This window comes from Artemia franciscana, chromosome 7 (assembly GCF_032884065.1).
Source record: "Artemia franciscana chromosome 7, ASM3288406v1, whole genome shotgun sequence".
Taxonomy (NCBI): domain Eukaryota; kingdom Metazoa; phylum Arthropoda; class Branchiopoda; order Anostraca; family Artemiidae; genus Artemia; species Artemia franciscana.
The window spans coordinates 57,214,686-57,233,071 of NC_088869.1; the positions used below are offsets into that span (position 1 = coordinate 57,214,686).

General features: G+C 34.6%; 1 protein-coding gene across 1 annotated transcript in view; it reads right to left on the reverse strand.

The window, feature by feature from the left end:
• Nucleotides 1-18,386, reverse strand: part of LOC136029512 (lysosomal-trafficking regulator-like) — a gene marked incomplete in the record, with an annotated part of 247,841 nt that overhangs the window by 170,487 nt on the left and 58,968 nt on the right. The window contains 3 exon segments of the mRNA XM_065707957.1: nucleotides 5,528-5,636; nucleotides 8,694-8,828; nucleotides 17,496-17,605. Coding sequence (XP_065564029.1) covers nucleotides 5,528-5,636; nucleotides 8,694-8,828; nucleotides 17,496-17,605 — 354 coding nt within the window.

Sequence of the window (18,386 nt, forward strand, 5' to 3'; positions counted from 1 at the left end):
TACAGTCTTACATAAAAGTGACAAAGGCCCTCTGCTCATAGAAACCGGTCAATGAAAGGGTACTGTATGTAAGATTTGTTTCTAACCACGCCAATTTGTCGTTGATCGTGTGCTACGCACCTACAATTGATGCTGATGACACCCTTAAAGATGAGTTCTACGACAACCTTCAGTCTGTAATCGATTCAATCCCACTCCACGACGTCACCCGTATCGCAGGTGACCTCAACGCAAAGGTTGGCCAAGGCAGATCCTACTGCCCTGAAGTGATGGGCCACCACAGACTTGGCACCATAAACGAAAATGGAGCTCGATATGTCAGCTTCACGATGGAGAATCATTTGCTGATCGGCAGTATGCTCTTTCAGCATAAAGATATCCGCAAATACACTTGAAGTACCCAGATGGCACCGTCAAAAATCAAATCGCCGGAATTCCTGATCCGCCGGAGATGGCAAACAAACCTAAAAGACGTTCGGAGTTTCCGAAGCGCTGACGTTGGTTCAGATCACGAACTAGTAGTCACCACACTGAAATTGAAGCTGACGTCTAATAATCGGAAGCTTAAGACAGACATACTCAGAAGCTTTGACGTGGACAAACGAAGTGACAAGGGCGTCCGATATTCGTTTGGGATCAAACTGTCCAATAAATTTGAAGCCCCATATAACCTACCAGAAGACATCAAAGAAGCTTGAAATATGATCCGCAAGACCTACAAGGATACGGCTGAAGAAAGCCTCAGGTTTAGAACCCCAGCTGAGCAACAGTGGATATCTACGAAGACCTGGGATCTCATAGAAAGTCGCAAGAAATTGAAGTCGAGCTCCCCTGGGGAAAATGGTCACTCAAAGGTGACCAAGAGCTTGGCCTATAAAGAAGCTGATACAAATGTGACGAAAAGTGCCAGATCCGACAGACGGCAATAGATGAACGAAAAGACCAGACAAGTCGAAGAAGCAGTGAGCCAACCGTATATCGCTTTACCAAAGAAACAGTAGAAAAGCCAAGCATCCTACTATTTCTACTATTCCTACTATCCTACTATTCTACTATCCTACTATTTCTAGCAACGACGAGAAAAATCTTAGTGAAGATTTTTAAAAAGCCTAATTTCCTTTCTCCAAATCTATTTTTTCTTCAGACTGAGTGCCAACAATGGGAAGCACCAAAAAAGGCCAAGTATCGAAAAATTAACATAAGGCGAGACTTTTCTTTAACTTACAGAAGTTTTTGATAAGGCTTGTCAACTCATTTCTTTAAGTGCCATAATGGAGAGCGCAAAAAAAAATGACAATACCTTTTTGAAAAAAGGAACTTAGCGAATTTTTTCCTAAGGCCTTTTTGATTTCAAAAAACTAATTCACTCATTTTGATAAATTCAGTTCTTATAAAGCCTGGCCATCAAAAAGAAAGAGCTCCAAAAAGGCCTGAGTGTCAAAAAAAGAAGAAATGAGGATTTCGGTGTTTTAACATACAAGTAAGGTCAGGTCTTAATAGTTTGGAGACCATGCAAAAAGGCTTATAATTCAGAGAAATGTAAAGGCTATTAACCCCTGAAGCATAGCAAAACTAATAATAATGCAAAAATTCATGAAAAAATACTAATAAAGGTCAATGATTCGTTTCTCATGAAGAACACAAACCGCAGGAAGACTCAAAATAAAAAATTGAGTTTTATGGTTGATTATTCAATATGTTGACAGTTGGCCCACAGATGTTTAGTCATAAGTCAATGGGAATATCCTATCTTTTAAGGTACTTTGGCAGTCAATCATGAAAATACCATATTAAAAGGCCAAAAATTTTCCATATTTCCTGCGCAACCTATCGGAGCAATCAGAGGGAGAGGTGGGGTCAATAGGAAGACTAAAAGAGCCCTTGGGCTTTAAGGGGTTTTTCTCTCTGAGTATATTCTGAAAGACTTCTTATTACCCCGGTTTCATGGCAGAGTCAATATTCATGATATGCGAAATCGGTTGCTGCCAGCTTCTAGACTACGCGAGTTATATACACTTTTGTTTACTTTTAGGCTATAATATGGTACAAATCTTTCATGTTTTGACAGATTAGTTAATTTGAGATCCATGATCCACGATTATGACACTCGATCTTTTGAAGAGATTAATACTCCATCGATTGTTTCGATCCCGTCGATGTTTTCTGTGCTTCATAGGGGTATAAGAAGTTGCAGTTCTCTAGATGGGAGTATTAAAAACAATAGTGATATTTCTGTGTTTAAGAGTGCAACTGTTGAAATCCTTTTTAGTAAGTATGAATTTTAGTTCTTTTGTTGTTGTTTTTTTTTTTGGGGGGGGGGGGATAATGGATAATTCAATAACTTATTGCCAGTATTATTTTTTAATGTATTCTTGGCAATCCCAACAAGTATATATATATATATATATATATATATATATATATATATATATATATATATATATATATATATATATATATATATATATATATATATATATATATATATATATATATATATATATACTAGCTTTTGGGGTGGCACTTCGCGCCATCCCCCAAGCCCCCCCGCGCGTAAGTCGTTACGCGCCATTGTAGTTGTGTCCCTGTGTCCCACCTGTGAATATAGACAAAAGAGAAAAGATTTCTCTTTTCGTTAAAGATATATATATATATATGTTTTTAACTACGTAAAACTTGCGAATATACAACATTCTTCGATGTCCCATTGTCTGTGCATATAAATAGATTGTCAGGTTTACCGACTCTTGAACATGCAACATGAAATTGTCCATGGGAAAAACAATCCGTATTCAGATCTATACCTCATTATTCTAATGATTGCCCTTGAGCTTTGTTGATGGTGATTGCTAATCGAACATTCCCTGTGTCCCGGTCGTCATTTATATTCCCAGTATCCCGGTCGTCATTTGTGTCCCAGTGTACCAGTCTGTAATTTCTCTTTGAGCGTCCCGTTCGTCATTTATATTCCCTGTGTCCCGGTCGTCATTTGTGTCCCGGTGTCCCGGTCTGTAATTTATCTTTGAGTGTCCCGGTCGTCATTTATATCTCCCGGTCGTTATTTGTGTCCCAGTGTCCCAGTCTGTAATTTCTCTTTGAGTGTCCCGGTCGTCATTTATATTCCCTGTGTCCCAGCTTTTAGTTTTCTTTTTCTCCTTTGTTTTTCAGTTTTTTTCCTTTTTTTAGTTTTTTTTTCTTTTTCAGCTTTAAGTTTTTTTTAGTTTTTTTATTAGTTTTTATTCCCTCTGTCCCGGTCGTCATTTGTGTCCCGGTCTGTAATTTCTCTTTGAGTGTTTTTTTTCTTCCTAGTTTTTTTAGTTTTTTACCTTTTTTCTTTTTTCAGTTTTCTTTTTCTTCTTTATTTTTCAGCGTCACTATGGAATACATATCGCCGAATCTTTGTTTTTTTTAACTAAAATCTGGTAGGCATTGATGACCTTATCCAAGTCAAAATCCCAAACCCAATCATCATCGCTATCATTTTCAGTTTTGATATGTTTTGACTCTCGCTGTCTAGGTGGATTTTCATCTAACTGCGCGGTTTTGCGTTCTTTAGCCGCAAGCCTGTTTTCTTGCTGTTCTTGTGATTCCTCGGCACGCTTTCTTTTCTTACTTTCTCTATCAGCCGCAAGTTTTTTGGCATAGACTCTTTGAGCAGCTTCCTCAGCTGTTGCCATTGTAGGTTCTTCAGTCATTTTACAATTAAACATTTTTCCGTCCACGATCTTCTTACAATTAAAAATTTGTCTCTGAACGATTTTCTTAAATACCTTTAATGACGTCATCGTCATAACAAACATGACGACAACTAACTTCATAACGACATGATGACATGACGTCACTCGACAGACCCACAGACATACAACTTATTTTTGTATATATAGAAGATATAGATAGATACGTCAGTTGACAAACATGACGTCAGTCGACACACAAACATGACGTTAGTAGACAGACACATAGACAAACAACTTATTTTTATATATATCTATCTATCTTCTATATATATAAAAATAAGTTGTCTGTGTGTCTGTGTGTTGAGTGACGTCATGCAATCAAGTCGTCATGTCGTCATTATGACGATGACGTCATTAAAGGTATTTAAGACATTCGTTCACGGAAAAATATTTGATTGTAAAATGACTGAAGAACCTACAATGTCAACAGCCGAGGAAGCTGCTCAAAGAGTCTATGCCAAAAAACTTGCTGCTGATAGAGAAAGTAAGAAAAGAAAGCGTGCCGAGGAATCACAAGAGCAACGCGAAACCAGACTTGCTGCTAAAAGAGAAAGTGAAAAAAGAAGGCTAAAAGTATTTAAGAAAATCGTTCAAAGACAAATTTTTAATTGTAAGAAGATCGTGGACGGAAAAATGTTTAAAGCTGCTCAAAGAGTCTATGCCAAAAAACTTGCGGCTGATAGAGAAAGTAAGAAAAGAAAGCGTGCCGAGGAATCGAAAGAACAGCAAGAAAACAGGCTTGCGGCTATAGAACGCAAAACCGCGCAGTTAGATGAAAATCCACCTGGACAGCGAGAGTCAAAACATATCAAAACTGAAAATGATAGCGATGATGATTGCATTTGGGATTTTGACTTGGATAAGGTCATCAATGCCTACCAGATTTTAGTTCAAAAACAAAGGTTCGGCGATATGTATTTCATAGTGACGCTGAAAAATAAAGAAGAAAAAGAAAACTGAAAAAAGAAAAAAGGTAAAAAACTAAAAAAAAACTAAAAAGAAAAAACACTCAAAGAGAAATTACAGACCGGGACACAAATGACGACCGGGACAGAGGGGATATAAATGACGACCGGGACACTCAAAGAGAAATTGCAGACTGGGATACCGGGACACAAATGACGACCGGGACACAGGGAATATAAATGACGACCAGGACACAGGTATTTAAAAATATCATTCAAAGACAAATTTTTAATTGTAAGAAGATCGTTGAAAGAGAAATTTGAATATATATATATATATATATATATATATATATATATATATATATATATATATATATATATATATATATATATATATATATATATATATATCATGGCAAGAAGTCGTTAATATGGCAGGCTTCAACTTTTCATACAAAAAATTTCAGTCTCCTTTTCTCAAACTAAGTTTTTTTTTCTCTCTCTTAACGATAAATAAAAGTTCAAATATGGATAAAATCCTTCTAATAGACAGTGATAAATTTCACGAAAATACTAAATATTTTCGTATTGTCTATTAAAAGGATTTTATCCCTATTTGAACTTGTTTACTATATTTATCGTCAGGGAAAGGCAATGTGGTCTTCGAAGTTATCGACGTCTTTTTCTTAAATATAGAGACTTTTCTTAAAGTTCTAGAAACTATCACAAAATTCTTTGACTTCAAATACACACATACAAATATTTTGGCAAAATCAACAATTCTGGATATTTCATTCTTTTTCTTACAAAGTTTTCTTTTTCTCGTTTAACGTAAAGAAAGAGTTAAATGTAAATATAGAACATACTAATAAAAATAAATACCTTTCATAATATGATGAGCAGTAATTTGCTTCCCAGTATTTAGTGATGTTTCGGTATCTTTAAATACTCCTGGAGTCGAAAACGGCAGCGAAAGTACAGATTTAGTGTCCTAGAACAAAAAGGTATTTAATAAACACAAGTCTAAAAACAAGAAAAAAAATTACAATTGACGAATATAAGAGTTGCAAAACCTTCCCTTCGTGCAATGAAGAATAAACCAAGGATCCCTCACTAAGAAAATTTGGGGAAAACACACTAAAATGCACAAAAACCAGATATCTGTTTCATAAATACCTTTTTCCAAGTATAAGAGCTTACCTAGGAAAGATGTCCAAACCCATCACCTAATAGTTTGGCAGAGCAAACTTTATGTTCCCACAAATGTAAATACACGTATAGAGAGATACAAGAGTAAACATACACACGAGTTGGGCATATCAAACAGTTAGTGGTAACGAACTGTAGTAAGGAGCGACCCGGCTCAATAGTAACCAAAACTCTAAAAAATTGAATTTTGATATCAATAGCTACATCAAAAGAATCGCATTTAATGCAGCATTTTTAATGCTGGTTTCAAATATATAAGTTTCATCAAGTTTAGTCTTACCCATAAAAAGTTACTAGCCTGAGAAAATTTGCCTTATTTAGAAAAATAGGGGGAAACACCCCCTAAAAGTCGTAGGATCTTAACGAAAATGACACCATCAGATTCAGCGTATCAGAGAACCCTACTGTAGAAGAAGCAAAAATTTCAAGCTCCTATCTACAAAAATGTGGAATTTTATATTTTTTGCCAGAAGGCAGATCACGGATGCGTGTTTATTTGTTTTTTTTTCCCCAGGGGTCATCGTATCGACCAAGTGGTCCTAGAATGTCGCAAGAGGGCTCATTCTAACGGAAATGAAAAGTTCTAGTGCCCTTTTTAAGTGACCAAAAAAATTGGAGGGCATCTAGGCCCCCTCCCACGCTAATTTTTTCCCAAAGTCAACGGATAAAAATTTTGAGATAGCCATTTTGTTCAGCATAGTCGAAAACTATAATAACTATGTCTTTGGGGATGACTTACTCCCCCACAATCCCTGGGGGAGGGGCCGCAAGTTACAAACTTTGACCAGTGTTTACATATAGATAGATAGATAATGGTTATTGGGAAGTGTACAGACGTTTTCAGGGGGATTTTATTTTGTTTGGGGGTGGGGCTGAGGAGAGGGAGCTATGTTGGAGGATCTTTCCTTGGAGGAAACTGTCATGGGGGATGAAAAATTCAATGAAAAGGGCGCAGGATTCTCTAGCATTACTATAAAAAAATATTGAAAAATAAATGTGAAAACTTTTTTTCAAATGAAAGGAAGAAGTAGCATTGAAACTTAAAACGAAGAGAGATTATTACGCATATGAGGGGTTCTAAAACTACTTTAGCATAAAGAGCGAGGTATTTAGGAGAAGATAAATACCTCGCACTTTATGCTAAAGTATTTTTAGTAATTTCAACTATTTATTCTACGGCCTTTCTGATTCAGGGGTCATTCTTAAAGAATTGGGAGAAAAGTTAAGATTTAGTGTAAAGAGCGAGGCATTAACGAGGGTACAAACCCCCTCGTATACATAATAAAAATATAAGGTTATGAAAGTTTGTTACGTAAGTTAATTCTTAAGTTACGTATATTTTTTACTAATAAAAACGTTCGTTAAAAATTAAAAGTTCTAGTAGCCTTTTTAAGTAACCGAAAAATTGGAGGGCAACTAGGCCTCCTTCTCCACCCCTTATTTCTCAAAATCGTCTGATCAGAACTAAGAGAAAGCCATTTAGCCAAAAAAAGAATTAATATACAAATTTCATTTTAATAATTTATGTGCGGAGAGCCAAAACCAAATATGCATTAATTCAAAAACGTTCAGAAATTAAATAAAAAAAAATTGATTTTTTTAGCTGAAAGTAAGGAGCGACATTAAAACTTAAAACGAACAGAAATTACTCCGTATATGAAATGGGTTGTCCCCTCCGCAATCCCTCGCTCTTTACGCTAAAGTTTGACTCTTTGCCACAATTCTACTTTTTAAAACAATTAAAAGCTTTAGCGTAAAGAGCGAGGGATAGCGGAGGGGACAACCCATTTCATATACGGAGTAATTTCTGTTCGTTTTAAGTTTTAATGTCGCTCCTTACTTTCAGCTAAAAAAATCAGTTTTTTTTTATTTATAACAGGTAAAGCTCAGCCGTATTTGCAAAAAATTTAAACGCTCCCAGTCGAAGAGCTCATATTACAGAATACAGCGTTTCCAAAAATATCCACTGCTGACATTCAAAGAGTACAGCACAAAAATGTTGCACACTCGGATGGGAGAAGAGGTCCTTGACATTTATATCATTATCACCTTACACGCTAGTTTTTCGGAAATTTGCAATACTGGCCGATTAAAAACTCTCGGCAACTCTCTCACGAAACATGGTTGGTCTGTAAAATTTACCGTTAACAAAAAAAAATACAATAATCCTAAATTAATAAATTTCTTAATCTGCCATTTTATGGTGGAAAATAAATATTAGCATGCTAGTAGCGATAACTGAAAATCTTAACAAGGTAGTCGGGTCAAACCCAGGAATTTGTCTAATAAAGAAATGTTTTGGGGTAGGGGCGGAAATTGCACCCAAAATTAAAAGAACAGTTGAGTCGTTAGGTGATATGATTAATGGCACTTTTAACCGCGTAGTGTGAATGACTCTGAACTGTGGTTCAACTTTATCCTTCGCGAGAGGGTTACTCAAGGAGCGGTAACCATTGATGTAAATATAGGTAAGAAAACAAGACGACATTGGGTAATTTTGGCCTCACGTGGATTTGCACTACCATGAGTTGTTAGTAGTATCCATATATCAAACTTTAGATACGATCCAAACATCAAAAATTTGACTTTAATCCGAACAAAAGTCAAACTTTAAAATATAACATATATGAAATTTAATCTGGAAAAAACGCAGCTGCATATTAAAGACTAAAAATTAAACTAGATGCTTTTTTAGGAGACTCTAAAAAAGATTTTTTACAAGATATTGTTCTGCGCGAGTCTTAAGCGGATTTGGGCTACAAAGAGTTGATACCATTACTAGTGTGCTATTTGGTTTTTTAGGTTATTTGGCTTTTTTTTAGGAAAAACTGGTACTTACTTGAGTTGTCTGCAGGAGTGTTGGATACGCGGCGCTCCGTTCATTTGGCAAAACTCGTCTAGCTGGGAAGCAAAGATAGCTAGTTGGTTGTGGAGCAGACGCAGCTAATTGAACAAGTGGTGTGATTAATTCCATCTGAAACATATTTTTGTGAATAATTTATTCCAAACAAGTACCAACAACAAACATCACAGCTCATTAGTTTTTTAATTATTCCATTTTTTATCTTGTAGTATGAAGATAGACATTTGTGCAGTTGTAACTTCCAACAAGAAAAAAAAGTTACATTTGACATTATTTACTAGAAATTAGACGCACTATAAACGTGTTTTCACTCAAAATTACTCCATAAAATTTCACTCCATAAAAAATGGTTATCTGAACATTATCGATAATAATACTGATAAAAAATAACAACTGGAAAATATCGCTTCAGTTTCAGCTCAAAATACTAAGGGTCATATTACCTTGTAGTGTAGGTCGCTGTATTCCTTCCCCTCAACAAGCCCTATAGCCCCCTCTACCCAAGCTATGTCTATTTCGTAATTTGAGGCCATGCAAAAACAGAAACATATATATATGTATATATATATATATATATATATATATATATATATATATATATATATATATATATATATATATATAATAATTTTTTAGGAGTAAACTCAGCTAAAATTTAGGGGAGAGGGTATCAAAGGAATAGACTGCTTCAAAACCAAATAGATAGATTCCAAACCTGCTAGGTTTGAAAAACTAAAAACGTGCTTTTCTTAAATTTTGAGTTGTCAATGTCTTGCCTAAGGGTCGTTTATGGTTTTGTCACTTCCAAGATATTTGCCAAAACCCTGGCGAACCCAGAAGTTCGCCAATTGTTTCAAAATAAATAAATTAGCTCAAGCAGAGGGGGGAGGGGAAACTGTACTCTCCCTAGATTCTGAGAAACAGAAAAAAAATAACCCCTGAATCTGCATTTTCGTCAATTGTTAAACCAAACAATTAATTTTCTTAAGATGAACTATTCGCCAGCCCGTTGCTTCCGTTCATGACATAGATCAAGACCTAGATCACGAGTAAATTTTCCAATTTGTTTTTTATGTTCCTAGGGAGCAAAACGTAATCAGAAACAAGCAATAATACATTTATAAGCTGAATAGATGCAGAATACCCAATCATAAGCTTAGCAATAATAACAAATTTAACGAAAGTAAGATCAAAGACAATACTGCTTCTCCATATATCATTACCAGAGGCGCCATTTGGGCCAAATCTTGGGATGGGCATGGGGCATTTGACGGAACTTGAGACTTTTATTATGAATCTAACCTACTTTCAAAGTTTACAATGATTAATAGCAAATAGCGTAATTACCCCAAGGGTCGTCAGGTAATTACGCTCTTTGGCTAATAGGCGTGCAGTTAGTTCAAATCATTTGAACAGAATGGATTATGTTGGACATAATGGATAATTATGGCCGGAAAAGGGCCCTCTTTGGTGGAAGCTTGGGCCCCCTGGAAAATCTGGGGTGGGCATTTGCCCACCCCTGACCCCCCCCCCAAATGGCGCCTCTGATCATTACATATTTACGTCGCGGTTTTATCTTCTTTCGCACGAACCGGCTGTTTTACATGACTTGGATTTTTATATTTTATTTTTTATTTTTAGTTTTTGATTCATTTCTGATACTGACTTTATTAACCAATGATTTTAATGAATAATTTATATCAATTTATGTTAATTATAAATAAAATAAATTATAATTTATATTATTAATAAATAATTTTATCAATAAATTTAACTCATTACAATTCACATCTGCTGCAGTAATGGAAACACCTTCATTCGCTGAACGGGTCATATGGCAATGGAGCACAGAAATAAATGTAATTGGTCCAGTGTTTGCATTTATGTAGTGTTTATGTTAGTATTGTTTATCTCAATTAGAATCAAAGTTTTTCATTCTGTATTGTGATGACCCGATGGCTTTTAGTCCAGTAAAATTATTAATGTTATTATTCTCATTACTACTAACTCTATAATTATTATTATAACTATAGAGGAAATGTTAGCTTAGATTTTATTTTAGTCAATGTATTCAGAAAATTCTTCACTCCACATAACTTCTTGGTCTTCACATAAAAAATTTAACAATCCTATGAAATAGTGTATGAGCAATTTAGACATCTACTTTATATTACCACGAGGCTATCCTTTAAACTGGTTACTTTTATTGGTTGTCACAAAAGAAAAGGTGTATCAAGATCGATAAAACATACGCCGTCTGTCTTTTGACCAAAAGATTTTGGCCATCGCCTTTGTTGCTAACAATTTTCTGCTAGTCATGGAAGCAGAACTGTTGCAGAAAATTAGTCACTAAGAATTACCAGAAAGGTTAACAGAATTTAACAAATGAAAACATAGTGAACACGGGTAAAATATTTTAAATAAAGCAGTAGACAAAACCAAAAAAAGCGACAAACTTTAAATAATAAAGAAATCGGACAACAGCTTCGGGGCACTTTCCGAAGTTGTCCCCCTCCCCAGCGAAATAGATCTTACGCAAGTGGCTGGCGTATAGAGTAAGTGTGATAATTTTAGAGGAAGTAGCCTGGTATCTGTAAGAAGCGAATTGCTTAGCATGATAATACTTTTTAGACTTAGAGATGCTATGGATAAAATTTTAAGAGAAGAACAGTGTGGTTTTAGGAAGGGTAGAGGTAGTGTCGACCAAATTTTCACACTTAGATTAATTACTGAAAAGTGCTTAAGTCATCAAACGCCTTCAATCCTCAGTTTTATAAATTATGAAAAAGTGGTTTGATTCAGTTTGTAAAAGAGCTTTAGCAAAGGTTTTATCCTTACATGGTTTACCAGCTAAATACATTAAAGTGATGCTATTAGCGCTATGTACGAGAATAGCATTGCTGCGGTTAAGGTAGGAAATGAGGTTAGTAGCTGGTTTCGAATTCATTCAAGATAGATAGATAGATAAATAGATAGATAGATGGATGGATGGATAGATATATAGATGGATAGATAGATAGATAGATATATAGATAGATAGATAGATAGATAGATAGATAGATAGATAGATAGATAGATATATAGATATATAGATAGATAGATAGATAGATGGATGGATGGATAGATATATAGATGGATAGATAGATAGATAGATAGATAGATAGATAGATAGATAGATAGATAGATAGATAGATAGATAGATAGATATATATATAGATAGATAGATAGATAGACGGATGGATAGATAGATAGATAGATAGATAGATAGATGGATGGATAGATAGATAGATGGATGGATGGATAGATATATAGATAGACAGATAGATAGATAGATAAATAGATAGATAGATAGATAGATGGATGATAGATAGATAGATAGATAGATAGATAGATAGATAGATAGATAGATAGATAGATAGATAGATAGATAGATAGATAGATAGATAGATAGATAGATAGATAGATAGATAGATAGATAGATAGATAGATAGATAGATAGATAGTAGATAGATAGATAGATAGATAGATAGATAGATAGATAGATAGATAGATAGATAGATAGATAGATAGATAGATAGATAGATAGATAGATAGATAGATAGATAGATAGATAGATAGATAGATAGATAGATAGATAGATAGATAGATAGATAGATAGATAGATAGATAGATAGATAGATAGATAGATAGATAGATAGATAGATAGATAGATAGATGGATAGATAGATAGATAGATAGATAGATAGATAGATAGATAGATAGATAGATAGATAGATAGATAGATAGATAGATAGATAGATAGATAGATAGATAGATAGATAGGTAGATAGATAGATAGATAGACGGATGAATAGATAGATAGATTCATTTTCCACATAACAGTGCAATAATTACACAACAATCTACAAATTCCCAGAAAGGTGCCATGGCCTGTAGGAGCGGGATTATGAAAAAGATTTTATTACATTAAACGTTTAGATACTTAACATATAAAGCATTTGCTTCATAAAAATGGAGAAAAAAATAATAATGTAAAACAGAAAAAACATAAGGAAAAAGAGTTCATTAAATAAGCTTCATCAAACGGCAATGAATCACAACGTCTATAAATATAATAATAATAATATAAATTATAATAGTAAAAATGGATAGCATTATATACGTCAAGGAAAAATCACCCATATCGAAAGAAAACTTTTTTTGACATCTTTTGAAGATGCCAAACGAGTAGCATTCTCGACCTGAATCGGGAAGGATCTTCCATGTCAAATGACACGCAACAAAAGGATTAAAATCGAATCTTATTTTTGATGTATGCAGAATTTGCATATTCAGACAACTACAGAGGTGATAATTTGACCGATCAGATACAAATGAAGACGTAAATCTAAAGGGCCTGGGAATATCACCTTGGAGCTGGAAAAAGCGAAATACGAGGAAAGAATATAAAGTTTTTCAATAACAAGTAACGGCTTAGTTACCGAACGGGTTTATATCCTGGATAAGATTTATAGCCTTATTGTAAGTATTCGAAAGCAGTTTTAGAAAAGAAGGGTAACACATCCATATGACTGGACAATAAGAAACATAAGAATGAATTAGGCTGTGGAACACGATTCTTTGAATTGGTTCAGAAAAAATATATTTTAATTTTCTTACAATACCAAGGTTTCTGTATACCTTCATTTCAATCAAATCAATATGGCGTTTAAAAATAAATTTTCATCTTGGAGGATACTTAGGAAACTGAAATGGTCATCCTTTGGTCTACTAATAAAGCCTTCGGATATATGAATTTCACATAGTTGAGGACAAGCCTGAGACATACGAGAAAAAACTAAAAAACTAATTTTAGAAACATTTAAGGCAAGAGAGTTAGCATCAAACCGAATTGAAACTATCTTGAAGAGATCCACTAACTTTTTACTTTTTAACTTTTTAATTTTTTGTTTTCCCAGAAGTAATAAGGGTGGTATCATCGGCAAAAGTGACAAGAGAATTTAAGGGATCCAAACCATGGTTATGGGTACGGAGGAATGTTGGACGACATAGACGACAACAATAAAAAGCATTTTTATTTCTAACTGCAAAAATGAGGTCATTTACATATTAGGAACAATACTAGCCCTGAAATTGGCCCTTGAGGGATCCCACTTGATGGTAGGCGAAAAAGCGCATCAACAGAAATTATTCTGCCATACATGAAAGACTTGAACCAGAAAAACGCATTACCTCTTACGGAAAAATTAGAAAATTGAAATAGAAGAACACTGTGAGTTAAAGAATCAAAAGCTTTACGAACATCCAGAAACGAAGCAGCAGGAACCAAAAGGGAGTCTGGGGCAGAGTGAAGATAATTCAGTAAAACTGCACAAGCATGCTCAGTTGAATGATTTACTTGAAAACCAAATTGAAAATCGTGAAAAAAATCTTTAGAAGTAAGAAAATTATTAAGAGGAGAAAGCAACGCCTTCTCAAATATTTTGCTAAACACAGACAACAAAGAGATTGGCAGATAGTTGGCTGTATCATTTCGTACCCCCTTCCCCTCTTATATAATATGATGACTCAAGTACGCTTGAGACTACTCGGGAAAATACCATGCTGAAAGGAGAGGTTAATAGGTTTCTTTAAGGGAGAAATAATGGAAGGAAGTATGAACCTAATTACTTTAGTAGGAATATTAACAGGGCCAGAAGACGAAATTTTTTTAATTCCATAGCCATTTTAGTAATTTCTATTTCCGTCGCTGGTTCCAGGAACATTGATTTAATATAAGGTGGCCCAAGATGAGACCTGAAGTTGGATCGTGAAGGAGAACAACTAAGGGCAGCAGCGGTCCTTTTACCAATATTCACAAAATATGAAGTAAATGCATTGAAAAGAAGGGACTGATGGAGACTGAAAAGAGGGCCTTAAAAACAATTAAAATATTACTGGGACTTGGCCTTTCGTCAGACAGAATTATAAATATTCCTGTAAATTTTAAATCGCTGAAAGCAAATAGCTTTCATTGAGGGGCTAGTAGACTTAAAGGTCCTCCAGAGATTACTTTTTTCTCCTACAACTCCTACAGAGACAAGGAGTCATCCAAGGATTTAGAGGGAAGACCTTATTAGATTTACAATCAAAAGGTGAAACAGAACAAATATCAAGAATAGCGTCTTTAATAGACTCATAAGAAGCATAAAATAAATTACAAAAATCAGAATCGATCTCAAAATTACCCAAGAAATTTCTGTAAATCTTGACCTAGGAAGCATTAATTCCACTTCACCAAATCTATAAGGCATCTTACCAGACTATTATCAAAATAGTACCTAGAGTAAACAGGGAAATAATCAGAAATGTCACTCACTAAAGCATAATTTTGAACCAAGATAGCCGTACAGAAAACATTGGTAATCAGAGATGATGTATTCTCTGTTATGAGAGAGGGGATACATACAGACGATAAGTACCTGCGGCAAGCATGGACGAAAGAAAATCCAAAGATACAGAAGACCTTATATCCATCAAATGTATATTAAAATCTCCCATAATAGTTAACTCAGTCAACTATTTGAGGATGGTATCCAGTAGATTATTAAGAATGCGTAAAAACATGAGGAATAGAGCCCCTAGAATATTGATAAATAAAACCAACAATTAAATCCTTGCCTCAACATTTAATATCGATGAACAATGACTCAAAGACACCTTCGACATTTCTGGATTAATCCATTCCAAGAGAATACGGGATATTATTAGAAATATGCAAAGCAAGACCGTCCTTGGCCATCTTTTATCGAACACAGCTACGCAAGCTCCTCCTCCATCCCAATCTATTTAAAGCCTCCCTCTTTACACCCTCCCAGGAAGTTCCTATTTCCTTCAAATCTTTCTTTATGACATCCTCCACCCCCAACCCGACAAAAATATTCCACTTTTTGCTAGTTTAATCTTTCTTCTGAAAACAATTCGAACTATTTCAGAGATTATGAAGCGTATTGGCACTGGAGACATTTTAGATTGATCGTTAGAATCAATCAAACTGTATCGATAAACATTTACAGTATTTTTGTCTTTCTTTAAATCACTAAGCAATCTAACATCTTTTCTTGTCCAAAATCATCCACTTTCGATTCCAATGACAAAATCCTACTTTCCAAGGTTTTAACCATTGCAAATAGTCCTTTGAGTGATTTTTCTATTTCTTGGAATTTTCGATTGTAATCAATGGAAATAGCATCACGAATTTTTTACTATGGTATCAACTGCTTGATTCGCTGTATCCGGATCTGATAGTTTAGCCTTAACTAAATTCATCCTTGGCAAAAGCTATTTTTTTTAAATTCCCTGTCTAGGTGCCAGGGAATCTTCTGCAACAACGCTCACTGGTTTTAATGCTAGATAAGTAGGTGATGACGATTTATAAATGTCTAATAAACGAATTCAATTCGGTAAATGCTTTCTCAGCACTTTTTTCTGTTCTTTTGCGAGCACTATGGTTATCCGAAAGTAATTTCAAATTAGTTTCTGCCACTTGGTGCTCAGAGGGATCGCCATAGCAAAAAAAAACTGTATAACTCAATATTCCTTCACCAATAACACCAGTTTTAGACTCCAAAACAATTGAGGGCCAAGGGGGGATAACTTTTGAAGTTAGCAAGAACAATATCAAAAGGCTTGAATTTAGTTGGCATGATCATAGCGAAAGGACTAAAAAGGAGCATGACAAAGAGAAAAAATAATTATTTATCTTTGAGTAGAGCAGGCCCATGTGTGCAGTGGCAATGGGCTTATAAATAGCAATAAAAGAGGGTTACGTTCTATCCCCATTTATATGGATCATTTTGACGGACTTGTTTTAAGGCAATGGGAGAACACGGAATTAAATGGTGAAGTAAAAACCTACTAGACTTGGATTGTGCTGGTGATTTAAGGATCCAAGATAAAAATACTAGCAAAATGAATGAACTTCTAGATGTTTCGCGAGTTCAGAGTGCAAGAATAGGTTGAAAGTTAATGTCAAGAAGAACTCGCTAAAACTACGAATAAGTGAAGGTGGAGAGTTGATGTTGGGTAACGAGAGGATCTATCAAAAGGACAGCTTCACTTACATAGGTAGTATTATTAGTAAGTACAGTGAGTGCAGTGAAGATGTTAAAAGTAGAATAACCAAGGCCCAGGGTATTTTTTCATCAGTTGAAAGCAGTTTGGCACAAGCCTGCGAATCAAGACTAGGATACTAGAAGCTACAGTGATGACAGTGGTCAAGCATGGTTTTGAAGCATGGGCGCTCCGGAAAACACAAGAGGAGTGCTAGATGTTTTTCAGAGAAATTGCCAACGGATTGTTTTGGGTACGCGTTGATTGACCGTATCTCAAACAGTAAGCTGTACAAAAATGGTTAGATCCCGTTTTCTACTGCTATAATGAGATAAAGGATGAGATTGATAGGAGATGTTTTATGGGTGAAGGATGACAGATTGCCAAAGATTAACTTTGTCAGCCAAACGAAAAGTGGGTCGTCCCCGAATGGGCTGGGAGGATGTCATAAAGAAAGATTTAAAGGAAATAGGAATTTCTTGGGAGGGTGTAAAGAGAGAGGCTTTGAATAGATTAGGATAGAGGGAGAGAGTGCGTAGCTATGGTGGCCTCAGGCGACTTAGTGCTCAAGTGAGTTTTTAGTAGTAGTAGTAGTTAATCAATGTGTCTGATATTCTTTACTATTTAGCCTACTAAATTAGTTATCTACTAATTTATTTTGATAAAAAAAAATTGTTAAAACCTTACCATGGGTGGGTTTTCAGCTTTGAAGCAGTCCAAGTATAAAGACAGCTCCTCGGTGTCCAACTTACGCGCTCCAAGCAGGGTGATAAGTTCTAATATTGAAACTCTTGGCTCTGAAAAATATACAACGTTCAAACGTTCAAAAATATACAACGTTCAAAAAAACTTTCATACAAAAAACGAAATGTATGAAATATTTTTGTATGAAATATGCAACGTTTAGGACAGTTATTTGTTTGGTAGTGTGTAGCCCATATTGTATTGATAGACAGAATTATTAGGATTCATTATTAGAAAATCATAAATTTATAAACGACAAATAAACAAGTAGAATAAAAGGGAATTTTTTCAGTAAAATAGTGGAATTGTAAACCTTAAATTAATATTTCGACCCTATGTCCTCCGCAAGCACAAGTGAAAATATAAAAGAGAAAATTACATTATAATACGACCATTAAAACTAAAAAAAAAAAAAAAATCAGCCCTAGCGTCCACACTTTAACGAAGTTGAACCAAGTTCAACCTTACTTCAAAGAAGTTGACTCCTGGTTGAACTTCGTTGAAATAAGGCTGCTAGGGCTGTTTTAACAATTTTTTAGCTTTAATGGTCGTATTTTGATGTAAATCTGCTTTTAATATTATCCCAGAGAAATGAAAGTGGCGATGACAAATGATAGTGGGAGACTAAACATTACATCAATTAATATAGAAGAAAAGCAACAAACAACAACACAATGACATATATGCTTACGTGGCAAAATCAATTAATAAAGGAATTGGAAAAAAAATGAATATAGTAAAAAAAGAAGAAGATATATATATATATATATATATATATATATATATATATATATATATATATATATATATATATATATATATATATATATATAT